This window comes from Caloenas nicobarica, chromosome 30 (genome assembly GCF_036013445.1).
Source record: "Caloenas nicobarica isolate bCalNic1 chromosome 30, bCalNic1.hap1, whole genome shotgun sequence".
Lineage (NCBI taxonomy): Eukaryota > Metazoa > Chordata > Aves > Columbiformes > Columbidae > Caloenas > Caloenas nicobarica.
The window spans coordinates 101,421-118,088 of NC_088274.1; the positions used below are offsets into that span (position 1 = coordinate 101,421).

The window sequence follows — 16,668 nt, forward strand, 5'->3', positions numbered from 1 at the left end:
TCCGGCCCTGTCGGGCTCTGTCGAGCTCTGTTGGGGGCTGTCGGGGTCTCTTGGGCTCTGTTGGGTTTTTCCGGCCCTGTCGGGCTCTGTCGAGCTCTGTTGGGGTCTGTCGGGGTCTGTTGGGCTCTGTTGGGTTTTTCTGGCCCTGTCGGGCTCTGTCGAGCTCTGTTGGGGTCTGTCGGGGTCTCTTGGGCTCTGTTGGGTTTTTCCGGCCCTGTCGGGCTCTGTCGAGCTCTGTTGGGGTCTGTCGGGGTCTCTTGGGCTCTGTTGGGTTTTTCCGGCCCTGTCGGGCTCTATCGAGCTCTGTTGGGGTCTGTCGGGGTCTCTTGGGCTCTGTTGGGTTTTTCCGGCCCTGTCGGGCTCTGTTGAGCTCTGTTGGGGTCTGTCGGGGTCTGTCAGGCTCTGTTGGGTTTTTCCGGCCCTGTCGGGCTCTGTCGAGCTCTGTTGGGGTCTGTCGGGGTCTGTTGGGCTCTGTTGGGTTTTTCCGGCCCTGTCGGGCTCTGTCGAGCTCTGTTGGGGTCTGTCGGGGTCTCTGTTGGGCTCTGTTGGGTTTTTCCGGCCCTGTCGGGCTCTGTCGAGCTCTGTTGGGGTCTGTCGGGGTCTGTTGGGCTCTGTTGGGTTTTTCTGGCCCTGTCGGGCTCTGTCGAGCTCTGTTGGGGTCTGTCGGGGTCTCTTGGGCTCTGTTGGGTTTTTCCGGCCCTGTCGGGCTCTGTCGAGCTCTGTTGGGGGCTGTCGGGGTCTCTTGGGCTCTGTTGGGTTTTTCTGGCCCTGTCGGGCTCTGTCGAGCTCTGTTGGGGTCTGTCGGGGTCTGTTGGGCTCTGCTGGGTTTTTCCGGCCCTGTCGGGCTCTGTCAGGCTCTGTCGGGGTCTGTCAAGCTCTGTGAGTGTCTGTCGAGCTCTCTCGGGCTTTCTCGAGGGACCCGCTGACCCTGCCGTGGGGGCTCGACCCCCGCGGGGCGCGAGGGGGCGGGGGGGGCGGCTGGGCACGCCCACAAGGGGCGTGGCTTCACGAGACCCCACCCAGCCGCTGCCCTTTATGGGGAAGGGGCGGGGCGTTTTCATGCCACGCCCCCACATTGACGCAGTTCTGTGCGGTGACCACGCCCCCCACCCAGCACCACCCTACGGGAAGGGGGCGTGGCCACAGCCGGAGGGGCGTGGCTTTCCGAGGCCTTGCCCCGTGCTGGGGAGTGGCCGGGGCTTCCCTGCAGCACACAAAGGGGGCGTGGCCTCCAGCTGCCAGGCTGGGTGGGGCAGTGACGTCAGCAAGGGGGCGGGCACGGCACCCACGTGCGGGGCAGCACAGACTGAACCACTTCAAACGGGCGGGGGGGACGTCTCCTTTAATAAGCGATTCCTCCTTAATTAAGCGGGCTTCCCCGCCCCAAACACACGTGACGGGCGGGGTCACGGCAGCCGCGGGACCCCCCGCCCAGGCGGGACAACCCCTGAAGGGGCGGGAAGATCCCGATTGTCCACGGGGGGGCGCCCCAGCGTCCATCCCCCCCTATGCGGGGGGGTCCTGGAGGTCGGGGGCCGAGCGCTGGCGGTGCACGCGCAGGGGGGAGGGGGGAGGCGTGACGCCCCCTCCCCCGTCCAGCGACCCCCGGCGGGGCCGCCCCCGAACGGCCGGTGTGGGGGATGGGGGGGGCGGGGGGGTGGGCTCCTCGGCGGCCCCTCCCCCCCCGGCCAGGCGGTGCTGGGGGCGGCTCTTAAAGGGGAAGCGCAGCCTGGAGTCCGGGGCGGAGGGCCGGCCCAGCCGGGCCTGTTCGCGCTGCAGCCACCGGAGCCGCCCCCGCCGGAACGCGGGGTCCTGGGCCATGAGCAGCCAGAGCCGCGCCGGGGGCGGGGCCGCGCCGGGGGGCGGGGCCGAGCCGGGGGGCGGGGCCGAGCCGGGGGGCGGGGCCGAGCCGGGGGGCGGGGCCTCAGCATCTTCGTCCTGCGGGGGGAGAAAAGCGAGTTGAGAGGCGGCCGGCGGGGGCGGGACCCCCGAGGTTCTGTGGGGCGCTGTGGGTCACGCAGGGGGGCAGGTTATGGGTCACACTCTGGGCCACAGGACCCAGTGAGGGGCTGGGGTGGTGTGGGGCGGGCTGTGCGTTATGGGTCACTACGGGTCACTGTGGGTCCCACCGTTGCCATGGTGACCGCTCTCTCTGTGCGGCCCAGGCGCTCCCGCAGCCGTGGGGCGGGCCGTGGGGCGGGCTGTGGGTCACCGTGGGTCTGTGCGGGTCTCACCGTGGCCATGGTGACCGCCCGCTCCACCCGTCCCAGCCGCTCCCGCAGCGCCCGCAGCTGCTGCTCCTTGTGCCGGTTCTGCCGCGTCACCTCCCGCAGGGTCCCCGCCAGACGCGCCAAGTGGCGCCGCAGCCCCTCCACCGCGGCGACGTCACCGGCGACGTCAGCGGCAGCGTCAGCGGCCCCTCCGGCGCGGCTTGGCGGCTCCGCCGGTGTCCCGGCCGGTGTCCCCCGCGGTGTCCCGGCCGGTGTCCCCCCCGGCGTCCCGGCCGGTGTCCCCCCCGGCGTCTCCGGCCGGCGCCGCTGCGGGATCTGGTAAACGCGCTGCGGCTCCCGGCGCTTGCGGCGGCGCGGGGAGGACACGAGGTGCTGGGGGACATTGGGACGTTGTGGGGGACATGGGCACATCGGGGGACATGGGGACACAGGGGGACATTGCGGGGGACATAGGGACGTTGGGCTGGTTGGGGGGTAGGGGATGGAGTGGGGGGGGCGGCTTGGGGACATCCAGGGACACCCAAAGGGGCACTGGGGGACACTTGGGGAGCCCCAGGGGACACTGAGGGGACCCCGAAAGACACCCAGCAGACACCCCGGGACATTTGGGGACACTCGGGGACCCGCAGCCCCTCCTCACCTCCTTGGCCGCCTCCTCCGGCTGCTCCTGGCCCTCAGGGTCCTGCGGCCTGGGGGGACACGGGGGTCACACAGGGACATGGGGGACCCGGGGGTCACACGGGGACATGGGGAGACATGGGGGGACATGGGGGGACACGGGGGTCACACGGGGACATGGGGGGACCCAGGGGTCACACGGGGACATGGGGAGACATGGGGGGACATGGGGGGACACGGGGGTCACACGGGGACATGGGGAGACATGGGGGGACACGGGGGTCACACGGGGACATGGGGGGACACGGGCGTCACATGGGGGTCACATGGGGACATGGGGGTCACACGGGGACATGGGGGGGGACACGGGCGTCACATGGGGGTCACATGGGGTCATGGGGGTCACACGGGGACATGGGGGACCCAGGGGTCACACGGGGACATGGGGGGGACACGGGCATCACATGGGGGTCACATGGGGTCATGGGGGTGACACGGGGAGACATGGGGGGACACGGGGGTCACACGGGGACATGGGGGACCCGGGGGTCACACGGGGACATGGGGAGACATGGGGGGACATGGGGGGACACGGGGGTCACACGGGGACATGGGGGGACCCAGGGGTCACACGGGGACATGGGGGGACAGGGGGGTCACATGGGGGTCACATGGGGACATGGGGGTGACACGGGGAGACATGGGGGGACCCGGGGGTCACACGGGGACATGGGGGGACACGGGGGTCACATGGGGACATGGGGGTCACACGGGGACATGGGGGGGACACGGGCGTCACATGGGGGTCACATGGGGTCATGGGGGTGACATGGGGAGACATGGGGGGACACGGGGGTCACACGGGGACATGGCCCGAGCCCCCAGTGTCCCCAGACGTCCCCCTGTCCCCACCTTTGGGGACACACGTCCCTGTCCTGCAGCTCCTGGTGCCTGAGGGGGGGACACGAGGGTGAGACCCCCCAAAAGTGTCCCCAATGTCCCCAGGTGTCCCCAAAAGTGTCCCCAGTCCCACCTTTCCCTTTCCCTCCGCGCCTGCTCCGGGTGCGTGAAGCGAAACGTGTGAATCTGCCCCAAAACCAGACGCTGTCCTGAGGGGAGAGACAGGATTTGGGGGGAAACACCGGGATTCAGGCTGATTTGAGCTGATTTTGGGGTGGTGGGGACCGATTGTGGGGTGGTTTGGGGTGATTTTCGGGTGATCTGTGCTGATTTTGGGGCGATTTGGGCTGATTTTGGGGCGATTTGGGGTGGCTTTGGGGCAATCAAGGCTGTTTCGGGGCAGTTCTGGGCGCGTACCCGAGCGCAGCTCCACCGGCTCCGTCACGCGCTGCCCGTCCAGCAGCGTCTCGGCCCCTTCACACGGTTCCAGCACCACCGCCACTGGGGACAGAACGGGGGTCACCCCAAAACCCCCCGGGGACAGAACGGGGGTCACCCCAAAACCCCCCGGGGACACCCCAAAACCCCCCGGGGACAGAACGGGGGTCACCCCAAAACCCCCCGGGGACACCCCAAAACCCTCTGAGATCACCCCAAAACCCCCCGGGGACACCCCAAAACCCCCTGAGATCACCCCAAAACCCCCTGGGGACAGAACGGGGGTCACCCCAAAACCCACGACGGGGGGGGACAGAATGGGGGGACACCCCAAGACCCCCCCCACCCCCCCAAAAAACCCCAATCCCACCCACGGGGGTACCTGGGGGTGGCAGCTCCAGCATTTTTTGGGGATGCGAGGGGATTAAAAAAAAGGCAGGGGGAGTCAAGAAGGGGAGGGGACACCCCAAAACTCAATGCCCCCCCCCATTAACTAATTACCTTCCCCCGAGGGGTGGGGGCGGGTGCGGAACACACAGTGCGGGGCCCCCACCAGCGGCCCCGACAGACAGATGTCGGCGTCCGTCTGTCCCACCCTGGGAAGGTAAAGCGAATTCGGGGGGGGGGGGCACAAAGACTCGGGGGGGTTTCCGGGGGGTGTCTGGGGGTTTGGGGGCCCCCCCGTACCGGGTGATCCCGTCCTTGAGCTGGTACAGGAGACACTCGGCCATCAACGGGTCCTCGCTCAGGTTCACCAGGTGGGGGGTCTGGGGGGGGACACACCCCAAAATGAGGAGGGGGGGTCAGGGGACGTGCCCCCCGTGTTAGGGGAGGCGGGGAGGGGGTTTTTTGGGGAAAAACGGACCTTTTTGGGGGAGAAGACGCCGACGGTGGCGCCGTCCTCGCGCAGGGCGACCCCCAGTTCAGCCAGTTGGGCCTCCCTGGGATGGGGGTTCGGGGTTCGGGGGCAGATTTAGAGGGAATGTTGGGGGGCAGGTTTGGGGGGCAGAAGTAGAGGGGTTGGGGGGGTCAGAGGGGGGTTTGGGGGGTCCACGGGGGGTTCCCGTGGAAGTTTGGGGGGGGGCTGGGGGGGTTTTGGGGGTTCACAGGGGAGTTTGGGGGGACAATTGTGGGGTTTGGGGGGTCGGGTTTGGGGGGCACGGTGCCAGTTTTGGGGGCTGGGGGGGTAAATTTGGGGTGCGGGGGAGCCAGGGGGGGTTGGGGGGCCATCAGGGGGGGTCTGTGTGTTGTGGGGGGGTCAATTTTTGGGGTCCCCCCCTCACCGCTCCCTCCTCAGCTCCTCCGTCCGCCGCAGCTTCTCCTCCCAGCTCTCGTTCAGCTCGGCCACCAAGCGCTCGGTCTCCTGGGGGACACGAAATTTGGGGGGGGCGTGAAATTTGGGGGGAGGCACACAAAATTTGGGGGGAGGCACACAAAATTTGGGGGGGGACAAAGACACCGGGGTCCCCCCAGGATGGGGGAGGGGTTTGGGTTTTTTTTGGGGGGGTTTGGGGGTTTTTGGGGGGGTTTTGGGGTCACCCGCAGCCACTTCAAGTGGTGCTGAGAGGCAAGTTGGGGGGGGACCCACAAAATTGGGGGGCAGGACATGAAACTTGAGGGGTGGGCACAAAACTGGGGGGGAGGGGACACAGACAGCGGGGTCCCTCCAGGGTGGGGAAGGGGCTTGGGGGGGGTCGGGGGTACTTTTGGGGCGATTTTGGGGGTTTTTGGTCACCTGCAGCCGCTCCAGCGCCTCCGCCTGGCTCAGGGGGGGCAGCGGCTCCGGCGCCCCCGGCGGGGGGGGGGCGGGGGGGGGCGGGTCCGCGGGCAGCCCTGGGGGGGGAGGGGAGCGGGGTCACGGGGGGCTGGGCAGCCCCTCCCCCACCTGCCCCCCAGACCCCAAAAGCCCCAAGTTATGCCCCAAAACCTGCCCCCAGCTCCCCCAAATCCCTCCTGACACCCCCAACCCCCCCCGGACCCCTCAAAATCTGCCCCACAAAACCCCCCCCCCCCCCAAATCCCGAGGCCCCCTGGAACCCCCCAACAACTCCCCCAAGCCTTCCCCAAATCCCCCACGAACCCCCCAAATCCACCCCCAACCCCCTCCAAACCCCCCCAGACCCCCTACAAACCTCCCACCCCCCGCCCCCCCAGAGCCCCCCAAACCCCCTCTGCTACCCCCCCCAAATCCCCCCCCAAAACCCCCAGTTCTGCCCCCGCCCCCCCACCTTGCGCGCTCAGCAGCCCCCGCAGTCGCGCCACCTCCCCCCGCAGCTCCCGCACCAGCCGCGACGTGGGGTCCTCGTTGACCACGGCGTGACAGCGGATCCGGCGCGTCCGGTCCGCGTACCTGGGGCACGGAGCCCTCAGACCCCCCAAAAACCTCTGAGACCCCCCAAAACCCCTGGGACACCCCTGAGAAACCCTGGAGCTCCAGGGACCCCCCACAGCCCCTGGGACCGCCCTGAGACGCCCCCAAATCCTGGGGACACCCCCAAACCCCCGGACCGCCCTGAGACGCCCCCAAATCCTGGGGACACCCCCAAACCCCCTGGGACCGCCCTGAGACGCCCCCAAATCCTGGGGACACCCCCAAACCCCCCGGGACCGCCCTCAGACGCCCCCAAATCCTGGGGACACCCCCACATCCCCTGGGACCGCCCCGAGACGCCCCCAAACCCTGGGGACACCCCCAAACCCCCTGGGACTGCCCTCAGATGCCCCCAAATCCTGGGGACACCCCCAAACCCCCGGGACCGCCCTGAGACACCCCCAAATCCTGGGGACACCCCGAAACCCCCGGGACCGCCCTCAGACGCCCCCAAACCCTGGGGACACCCCCAAACCCTGGGGACACCCCCAAACCCCCCGGGACCGCCCTCAGACGCCCCCAAACCCTGGGGACACCCCCAAACCCCCGGGACCGCCCTCAGACGCCCCCAAATCCTGGGGACACCCCCAAACCCCCTGGGACCGCCCTCAGACGCCCCCAAATCCTGGGGACACCCCCAAACCCCTGGGACCGCCCTGAGACGCCCCCAAATCCTGGGGACACCCCCAAACCCTGGGGACACCCCCAAACCCCCCGGGACCGCCCTGAGACGCCCCCAAATCCTGGGGACACCCCCAAACCCCCGGGACCGCCCTCAGACGCCCCCAAATCCTGGGGACACCCCCAAACCCCCTGGGACCGCCCTCAGACGCCCCCAAATCCTGGGGACACCCCCAAACCCCTGGGACCGCCCTGAGACGCCCCCAAATCCTGGGGACACCCCCAAACCCTGGGGACACCCCCAAACCCCCCGGGACCGCCCTGAGACGCCCCCAAATCCTGGGGACACCCCCAAACCCCCCGGGACCGCCCTCAGACACCCCCAAACCCTGGGGACACCCCCAAACCCCGGGGACCCCCCAGACCCTGGGGACCCCCCACACCCCCGGACCGCCCTCAGACCCCCCAAACCCTGGGGACACCCCCAAACCCCGGGGACACCCCAAACCCTGGGGACCCCCCAAACCCTGGGGACACCCCCAAACCCCGGGGACCCCCCACACCCCCGGACCGCCCTGAGACGCCCCCAAACCCTGGGGACACCCCCAAACCCCCAGGACCGCCCTGAGACACCCCCAAATCCTGGGGACACCCCCAAATCCTGGGGACACCCCAAACCCCCAGGACCGCCCTCAGATGCCCCCAAACCCTGGGACACCCCCAAACCCCCCGGGACCGCCCTGAGACGCCCCCAAATCCTGGGGACACCCCCAAACCCCCGGGACCGCCCTCAGACACCCCCAAACCCCGGGGACACCCCCAAACCCTGGGGACCCCCCACACCCCCGGACCGCCCTCAGACGCCCCCAAACCCTGGGGACCCCCCAAACCCTGGGGACACCCCCAAACCCCGGGGACCCCCCACACCCCCGGACCGCCCTCAGGCCCCCGCAGCTCCGGGACCCCCGCCCGGCCCCGGCCCACCTCAGCGTGCTCAGCGTCTCCTCGTAGTTGATGTCGGCCGGACTCAGCGCCGCGATCATGGCCGTGCGCGAATTCCCGCCTTGGGGGGCAAAACGGGGGGAAAACACAAAAAAAGGGGGGTCGGGGGACCCCAAAAATACCAGGAAGCCCCCCCCCCCCAAAAAAAATCTGGAGCCGTCAGACGCCACACAGCCCCAAATCACACAGAATTCCCCCCAAACCCTTCACGCACCCCAAGTGCCCTGGAGCTCCAAACTGCCCCCGAATCCCCCTCCAGATTGCCCCAGGACCCCCCCAAGCTTTCGACCAGGCCCCCCCAAAATCCCCCTGAATCCACCTGCCTCCCGAACTCCCCCCCAAACCCCCTGGTCCTCCAAACCCCCTGAAATTCCACCCAAAACCCCCCAAACTTCCCCCAAATCGCCCCGAATTCTCACCCAGACTCTCCTTGAGCAGCCAGGTCAGCACCGAGTCTCGATACGACGAACTCCGGCTTCTTCTTCTTGTTCTGCTGCTTTCGGGGGGCAAGCGTGGGGTCACCCCAAAAAATAAAGGGACCAGGTGTCCGGGAGGGGGGGGACCCCAAAAATCCCCCTTTGAGCCCCAAAAACCCACCGCGTCGGCCAGCGTGGAAATGACCTTTCCCAGCGTCGTCAGCGACTTGTTGATGTTGGCGCCTTCCTGGGGGGGGGGGAGGTTTGGGGGGGACTGGGGGGGCTCGGGGGGGCACCCCCAAAACGTGGGGGTGTGGGGCTGCCCCAACCCCCCGAACCTTCAGGCGGGTCCCTCTGGTCCCCGCGGCGTCGGCGCGTTCGCTGCCGGCCAGGTCGACCAGGCTGATGCGGCTGACCTGCGAAATGGGGGGGTCAGGGGGGTTTGGGGGGGTCGGAGCAGGTTTTGGGGGTCAGAGCACGTTTTGGGGGTCAGGAGGTGGAAATTCGGGGGGGTCAGGGGGGTTTGGGGGTGACCAGGGGTCTGGGGGTGTCACCTTCTTCCTGCCTGCGTCCCCGAGGTTTTGAGGTGTCCCCGGGGGGTTTTGGGGTGTCCCCGGGGTTGGGGGTGTCCCCGGGGTTGGGGGTGTCCCCGTTTCGGGGGTGTCACCTTCTCGCCGCCCGCGTCCGCGCGGTCGCGGCGCCGCTGGGTCACCACGATGCTCAGAACCGCGTGCGAGCGGCTGCTCCGCGCGTTCATGTCGGTGGCGGCGACGGTTCTGGGGGGACACGGGGGAATTGGGGAACCCGCAAATCTCGGGTGGCCCCCCCGGATCTTGGGGTGTCCCCAGTTCTGGGGTGGATGTTGCGATATTTTTGGGATGTCCCCACTTGGCCCAATCCCCACACTCCAGGAGCTCTCAGGGTGTCCCCATTTTCGGGGTGCCCGTTGGGTTTTTTCGGGGTGCCCGTTCTGCACCAGCTCCGCAATGTCCTCATTTTCGGGGTGCCCATTGGGATTTTCGGGGTGCCCATTGGGATTTTTCGGGGTGCCTGTTCTGCACCAGCTCCGCGATGTCCCCACTTTCGGGGTGCCCATTGGGATTTTCGGGGTGCCCGTTCTGCACCAGCTCCGCAATGTCCCCATTTTCGGGGTGCCCATTGGGATTTTCGGGGTGCCCATTGGGATTTTTGGGGTGCCCGTTCTGCACCAGCTCCGCAATGTCCCCATTTTCGGGGTGCCCATTGGGATTTTTCGGGTGCCCGTTCTGCACCAGCTCTGCAATGTCCCCATTTTTGGGGTGCCCATTGGGATTTTCGGGGTGCCCGTTGGGATTTTTCGGGGTGCCCGTTCTGCACCAGCTCCGCAATGTCCCCATTTTTGGGGTGCCCATTGGGATTTTCGGGGTGCCCGTTGGGATTTTTCGGGGTGCCCGTTCTGCACCAGCTCCGCGATGTCCCCATTTTCGGGGTGCCCGTTCTGCACCAGGCCCACAATGTCCCCATTTTCGGGGTGCCCATTGGGATTTTTTGGGGTGCCCGTTCTGCACCAGCTCCGCGATGTCCCCATTTTCGGGGTGCCCATTGGGATTTTTGGGGTGCCCATTGGGATTTTTCAGGGTGCCCGTTCTGCACCAGCTCCGCAATGTCCCCATTTTCGGGGTGCCCGTTGGGTTTTTTCGGGGTGCCCGTTCTGCACCAGCTCCGCAATGTCCCCATTTTTGGGGTGCCCGTTGGGTTTTTTCGGGGTGCCGGTTCTGCACCAGCTCCGCGATGTCCCCATTTTCGGGGTGCCCATTGGGATTTTCGGGGTGCCCATTGGGATTTTTCGGGGTGCCCGTTCTGCACCAGCTCCGCAATGTCCCCATTTTCGGGGTGCCCATTGGGATTTTCGGGGTGCCCATTGGGATTTTTCGGGGTGCCCGTTCTGCACCAGCTCCGCGATGTCCCCATTTTCGGGGTGCCCGTTGGGATTTTCGGGGTGCGCCCACCTGGCGCGGTCCCCGCCCTCCACCAGCTCTCGGGGTGTCCCGCAGGGTTCCGGGGGTCCTGTTTTGGGGGGGCCCCCACCTGGCGCGGTCCCCGCTCTGCACCAGCTCCGCGATGTCCCCGACCGACGTCACCGCCAGGCGCGCCAGCCCCTGCACGTAGGGGCCCAGCAGCGGGTGCTCGCGCACCCGCAGCGCCCCCCCAGGCTGGGGGGCCAGCAGGTCCCGCACGCGCTCGCAGTAAATCTCCATGTAGCTCACCTGGGGGGGCGGACAGGGGGGACCCCCGAGTGAGGGGGGACCCCAAAGGGATGGGGGGGACCTCAAAGGGATGGGGGAAACCCCAAAGTGATGGGGGACCCCAAAACACGGGGGGAACCCCAAAGTGATGGGGGGGACCTCAAAGGGATGGGGGAAACCCCAAAGTGATGGGGGACCCCAAAACACGGGGGGAACCCCAAAGAGATGGGGGACCCCAAAACACGGGGGGAACCCCAAAGTGATGGGGGGGACCTCAAAGGGATGGGGGAAACCCCAAAGTGATGGGGGACCCCAAAACACGGGGGGAACCCCAAAGTGATGGGGGGACCCCAAAACACGGGGGGAACCCCAAAGAGATGGGGGACCCCAAAACACGGGGGGAACCCCAAAGTGATGGGGGGACCTCAAAGGGATGGGGGAAACCCCAAAGTGATGGGGGACCCCAAAACACGGGGGAACCCCGAAGTGATGGGGGACCCCAAAACACGGGGGGAACCCCAAAGTGATGGGGGGACCCCCAAGTGATGGGGGGAGCCCAAAACATAAGGACCCCCAAAACAAGGGGGGTCCCGCATGCACTCACAGTAAATCTCCACGTAGCTCACCTGGGGGGCCCAGAACGTGAGGGACCCCCAAGTGATGGGGGGAACCCCAAAGTGATGGGGACCCCGAAAGGGGGAGGGGGGAACCCCCAAATGTATGGGGTGGGGGGGAAAAACCCCCAAACGGGGCATCAACAAATGGGGGCCCCCCCTGAACCCCCAAACTGGGGGTCTACAACACAGGGGGGGCCCTGAACCCGTGAATCCCCCCAAATGCGGGGTCTAGAAGCCGGGGGTCCCCCCCGGAACCCTAAAATGGGGGGTCTAGAAGCTGGGGAGCCCCCCCGAGCCCCCAGACTCACCTCCACCGAGAAGCTGAGCTCGGGGGACCCCTTGCGCTCCACGTGGGCGAAAAGGTCCTCACACAGCTGGGGGGGACACCCCGAAACCAGGCGCTGCGGGGGGGTCCGGCCCCCAAAACCCTCCCAACAGCCCCCCAGAACCCCCCAAATCCCGCAGGACCCCCCAAAACCCTCCCAACAGCCCCCCAGAACCCCCCAAATGCCGCAGGACCCCCCAAAACCCTCCCAACAGCCCCCCCCAAATCCCGCAGGAGCCCCCGCCGCCCCAGCTCACGTCCCCCGTCGCAGCGCAAGGGCAGTTCTGGGGTTCGGGCGCAGTTTTGGGGTGCAGACCCCCCTATATCTGTGGCATGAGCCCCCCCACCCTGGTTCGTGCCCCCCCATCGTGCTGTGGGGCAGTTTGGGGCAGAAAGAGCAGTTTTGAGGTGCAGGTTTGGGGTGCAGCGGCCGTTTTTCGGGGCAGTTTCGGGGTGCAGCCCCCCCGTACCTGCGGGATGAGCCCCCGCTGGCCCGGCTCGGGCCCCCCATCATGGTGTAGGACTTGCCGGCTCCCGTCTGCCCGTAGGCCAGCACGCACACGTTGTAGCCCTCGAGCGCGTGCAGCAGCATCTGCCCCCCGATGTCCTGGTACACACGGCGCTGGGACGCGAACTGGGGGTCCTCTTCCTGCGGGGGGAGTCAGGGACCCCCCAGACTCCTCTGGGGACCCCAAAACTCCTGGGCCCCCCCCAAATCCCCCTGGCCCCCCCAGACTCCTCTGTGTCCCCCCAAACCCCCCTGGGCCCCCCCAGACTCCTCTGGGGACCCCAAAACTCCTGGGCCCCCCAAACCCCTCTGGGCCCCCCCCCAAACCCCCCTGGGCCCCCCCAGACTCCTCTGGGGACCCCAAAACTCCTGGGCCCCCCCAAATCCCTCTGGGCCCCCCCCCAAACCCCTCTGGCCCCCCCCCCAAACCCCCCTGGGCACCCCCAGACTCCTCTGTGTCCCCCAAATCCCTCTGGGCCCCCCCCAAACCCCTCTGGGCCCCCCCCCAAACCCCTCTGGAGACCCCCCAAATCCCTCTGGGCCCCCCCAAACCCCTCTGGGCCCCCCCCAAACCCCCCTGGGCCCCCCCAGACTCCTCTGTGTCCCCCAAATCCCTCTGGGCCCCCCCCCAAACCCCTCTGGGCCCCCCCCCAAACCCCTCTGGAGACCCCCCAAATCCCTCTGGGCCCCCCCAAATCCCTCTGGGCCCCCCCCCAAACCCCCCTGGGCCCCCCCAGACTCCTCTGTGTCCCCCAAACCCCTCTGGGCCCCCCCAAACCCCTCTGGAGACCCCCCAAATCCCTCTGGGCCCCCCCAAATCCCTCTGGGCCCCCCCCCAAACCCCCCTGGGCCCCCCCAGACTCCTCTGTGTCCCCCAAATCCCTCTGGGCCCCCCCAAACCCCTCTGCCCCCCCCCAAACCCCTCTGGGCCCCCCCCCCAAACTCCTGGGTCACCCCGGGATGCTCAAGACGTCCTGAGCCAGCGCTGGGGGGACACGGGTCAGGGACCCCCCCGAGCGCCCCAAAACACAGGCGGGACCCCCAAACCTCCCCCGGACCCCCCCGTGTCCCCCAGTTCTCACCGAGGTGTGGGACCAGTACGAGTAGTCGAAGGTGAAATGTTTGGTGGCGTCTTCGGGCAGTTTGGGGTTGGTGATACCTGGGGGGGCAGCAAAAATAGGTCCCAGGCACCCCAAAAATGGGCCCCCCAGAGACCTAAATTTGGGGGCGAATGCACCAAAAATGGGTCTCAACACAGACAAAATTTGGGCGTGAACCCAACAAAAATGGGTCTCAATGCAGCCAAAATTTAGGGGTGAACCTGGCAAAAATAGATCCCCCAGAACCCTAAATTTGGGCATGAACCCACCAACAATGGGTCCCCCAGCACCCAAAATGTGAGGGTTCACCCACCAAACATGGGTCCCTGGCGCCCCAAAAACGGATCCCCCAGAGCCCTAAATTTGGAGGTGAACCCACCGAAAATGGGTCTCAAGTACCCCAAAAATGTGCCCCCCAGAGCCCCAACTTTGGGGGCGCCCCCGCCCAGCCCAGGTCCCCGTCACCCCAAACTTGGCTCCTCTGGCGCCCAAACTCCCCCCCCGTGTCCCGTTATCTCTATTTTTAGCCCCGGGCAGCTGTTCCCGGGCCGGGACAAGGACACGGGGGGTCCCCGCGCTGGGGGGGGGGCTGGGGTGTCCGTGCCCCCCCGGGACCCCCACTCACACGTCGTGTTCCCCGACATCCGGATGACGCACTTGGCGCGACGACTCGTCTCCCGCGCGTCGAACGGACGGACCCGCACGGCGACCTTGACCTTGGCGCCCGCCATGGCGGCCCCGCCTGGGGACGGACGGACGGGTCAACCACCCCAAAAACAGGGACGAGCCCCCAAAACAGAGACGAGCCCCCAAAACAGGGACGAGCCCCCCAAAAACAGGGACGAGCCACCTACAAATAGAGACAAAGTCCCTCCAAAAATAGGGACAAACTTGCTCAAAAACAGAGACAAACTCCCCTAAAAGTAGACAGAAAGGCCCTCAAAATTAGAGACAAACTGCCTCAAAAATAAGGACAAATCCCCTCAAAAATAGAGACAAACCCCCTCAAAAACAGGGACAAGCCACCTACGAATACAGACAAAGTCCCCTCAAAAATAGATGCAAACTGTCTCAAAAACAGAGACAACGCCCCTCAAAACCAGGGACAAACTCCCCCAAAACCAGGGACAAATCCCCTCAAAACCAGGGACAAACTCCCCCAAAACCAGGGACAAACCCCCCCAAAAGACAGGGACAGAACCCGGAGGGTTCAACACCCACCTGGGGCGGATCCCAGCGGGGTTGGGGGGTCCCCCCGTATGGGGGAACAGGCAACACCCCCAAAGTACGGGGGAGGGTCAGGGTGGGGGCAAAGGTCAAGTGGAGGGCAAAGGTCGGGATTTGGGGGGAGGGGAAGGAGCCCCACCCATGTCCCCATGTGACCCCGGGACAGATAAACAGCACGTGACCCCCCGGGTGTCACAGCCCCCCCAAAACACCCGAGACCCCTAAACCTGCCCCCAAAACACCCGAGACCCCTAAACCTGCCCCCAAAACACCCGAGACCCCTAAACCTGCCCCCCCAAAATACCTGAGACCCCTAAACCTGCCCCCAAAACACCCGAGACCCCTAAACCTGCCCCCAAAACACCCGAGACCCCTAAATCTGCCCCCCCAAAATACCCGAGACCCCTAAATCTGCCCCCCAAACACCCGAGACCCCTAAACCTGCCCCCAAAATACCTGAGACCCCTAAACCTGCCCCCAAAACACCCGAGACCCCTAAACCTGCCCCCCAAACACCCGAGACCCCTAAACCTGCCCCCAAAATACCTGAGACCCCTAAATCTGCCCCCAAAACACCCGAGACCCCTAAACCTGCCCCCAAAACACCCGAGACCCCTAAATCTGCCCCCCCAAAACACCCGAGACCCCTAACCCTGCCCCCAAACACCCGAGACCCCTAAATCTGCCCCCAAAATACCCGAGACCCCTAAATCTGCCCCCCCAAAATACCCGAGACCCCCAAACCTGCCCCCAAAACACCCGAGACCCCTAAATCTGCCCCCCAAACACCCGAGACCCCTAAATCTGCCCCCCCAAAATATCTGAGACCCCTAACCCTGCCCCCCAAACACCCGAGACCCCTAAATCTGCCCCCAAAACACCCGAGACCCCTAAATCTGCCCCCAAAACACCCGAGACCCCTAACCCTGCCCTCTCCCAGCCCTGGGTCCCCCAAAAACCCTGTACCCCCCCTAAACCTGCCCCTACCCCTGAGCCCCCCAGAGACCCCTAAACCCGCCCCCGAACCCCCAAAATCCCCCAAAGCCCCCGAAGCCCCCACACCCCAACCTGCTCCGTGCCCCCGGTGCCCCCCAGGCCCGGTGCCCCCATCCCCCCGGGCCGCTCGCCACCCGCCTCGCGCTCCTTCATCCCGTCCGCTCCGGGGCGGCGGTTCCGGGATCGTCCCGCCCGCGCTGCGGGGCCGCGGGCATCGGGGCCGGGCCGGGCCGGGCCGGGCCGGAGGAGCCGCCGGAGCCGCGGGAGGAGCCGCCGGAGCCGCCGGAGCCGCCGGGGCCGCGGCACAGTGGGCGGGGCGTGCCCGCCGTCACGCAAAGGGGCGGGGCGTAGCCCCTCTTAAAGCGGCAACGCCGCGGCAGGTGGGGCCCGCCGGCCCCCTCAGGGCTTTCCCCTTTTCCCCTCGTTTTCCCTCATTTTCTCTCACCTTCTTCGCCCATTCTCTCCTCAGCTTTCACTCACTGTTTCGTCTCGCTCTTTTTCGTTCTTTCCCCCGTTTTCCCCTCACACTTTTCCCATTATTCCTGGTTTTGCCCTCACACTTTTCTCCTCCGCTTTTTCCTCTTTTCCTCCTCGCACTTTTCCCCGTTTTCCCCCGTTTCCCCTTGTGCTTCTCCCGTTTTTCCCCTCCCACAGTTTCCTCAATTTTGTCCCATTTTCGCATCACATTTCCCCCCCTATTTTCCCCATTTTCCCCGTTTCTCCCCAGCCCCCCATGGAGGATGAGCCGGGGGGGACCCTCGGCCCCTTCGCCACGTACAGACCCAAAATCACCCCAAATTGCCCCAAAATGGTCCCCCGGGGGGGGCACCCACAGCCCCCACCAATCCGCACAATTAACACATTAATATCAACCACGTTAGTACTTGATGCATCGATGGGCTCGTACAGCCGCAAGTTCATAAAGTGCTCGTGGTCGATACAGTTGGATAAATGAATGGAATCAGATCAAACGTATCAAAAAAAGAGTAAAAATTGAACAAAAAAAGAGATTGGGGGCGGGGGGGGACACAGGCGAGGGCGACGCGGCGTCGCCCCTTTAAGGAGCGGGGTCG

The 16,668-nt window shown here is 66.4% G+C and overlaps 1 protein-coding gene across 1 annotated transcript; it reads right to left on the reverse strand.

The window, feature by feature from the left end:
* Window positions 1-1,323: 1,323 nt before the first annotated feature.
* On the reverse strand, window positions 1,324-15,890 carry LOC135999847 (kinesin-like protein KIF1C). The gene is given in 25 exon segments (XM_065653419.1): window positions 1,324-1,938; window positions 2,235-2,603; window positions 2,872-2,920; window positions 3,762-3,800; window positions 3,883-3,958; window positions 4,167-4,250; window positions 4,689-4,783; window positions 4,875-4,954; window positions 5,053-5,128; window positions 5,471-5,550; window positions 5,923-6,020; window positions 6,416-6,537; window positions 8,164-8,242; window positions 8,601-8,644; window positions 8,646-8,677; window positions 8,779-8,844; window positions 8,936-9,013; window positions 9,265-9,373; window positions 10,665-10,843; window positions 11,748-11,813; window positions 12,235-12,269; window positions 12,272-12,413; window positions 13,355-13,431; window positions 13,998-14,114; window positions 15,734-15,890. Coding segments are annotated over 24 exon segments (2,613 nt in total). The 5' UTR covers window positions 14,104-14,114; window positions 15,734-15,890; the 3' UTR covers window positions 1,324-1,506.
* Between the last annotated feature and the right edge of the window lie 778 nt (window positions 15,891-16,668).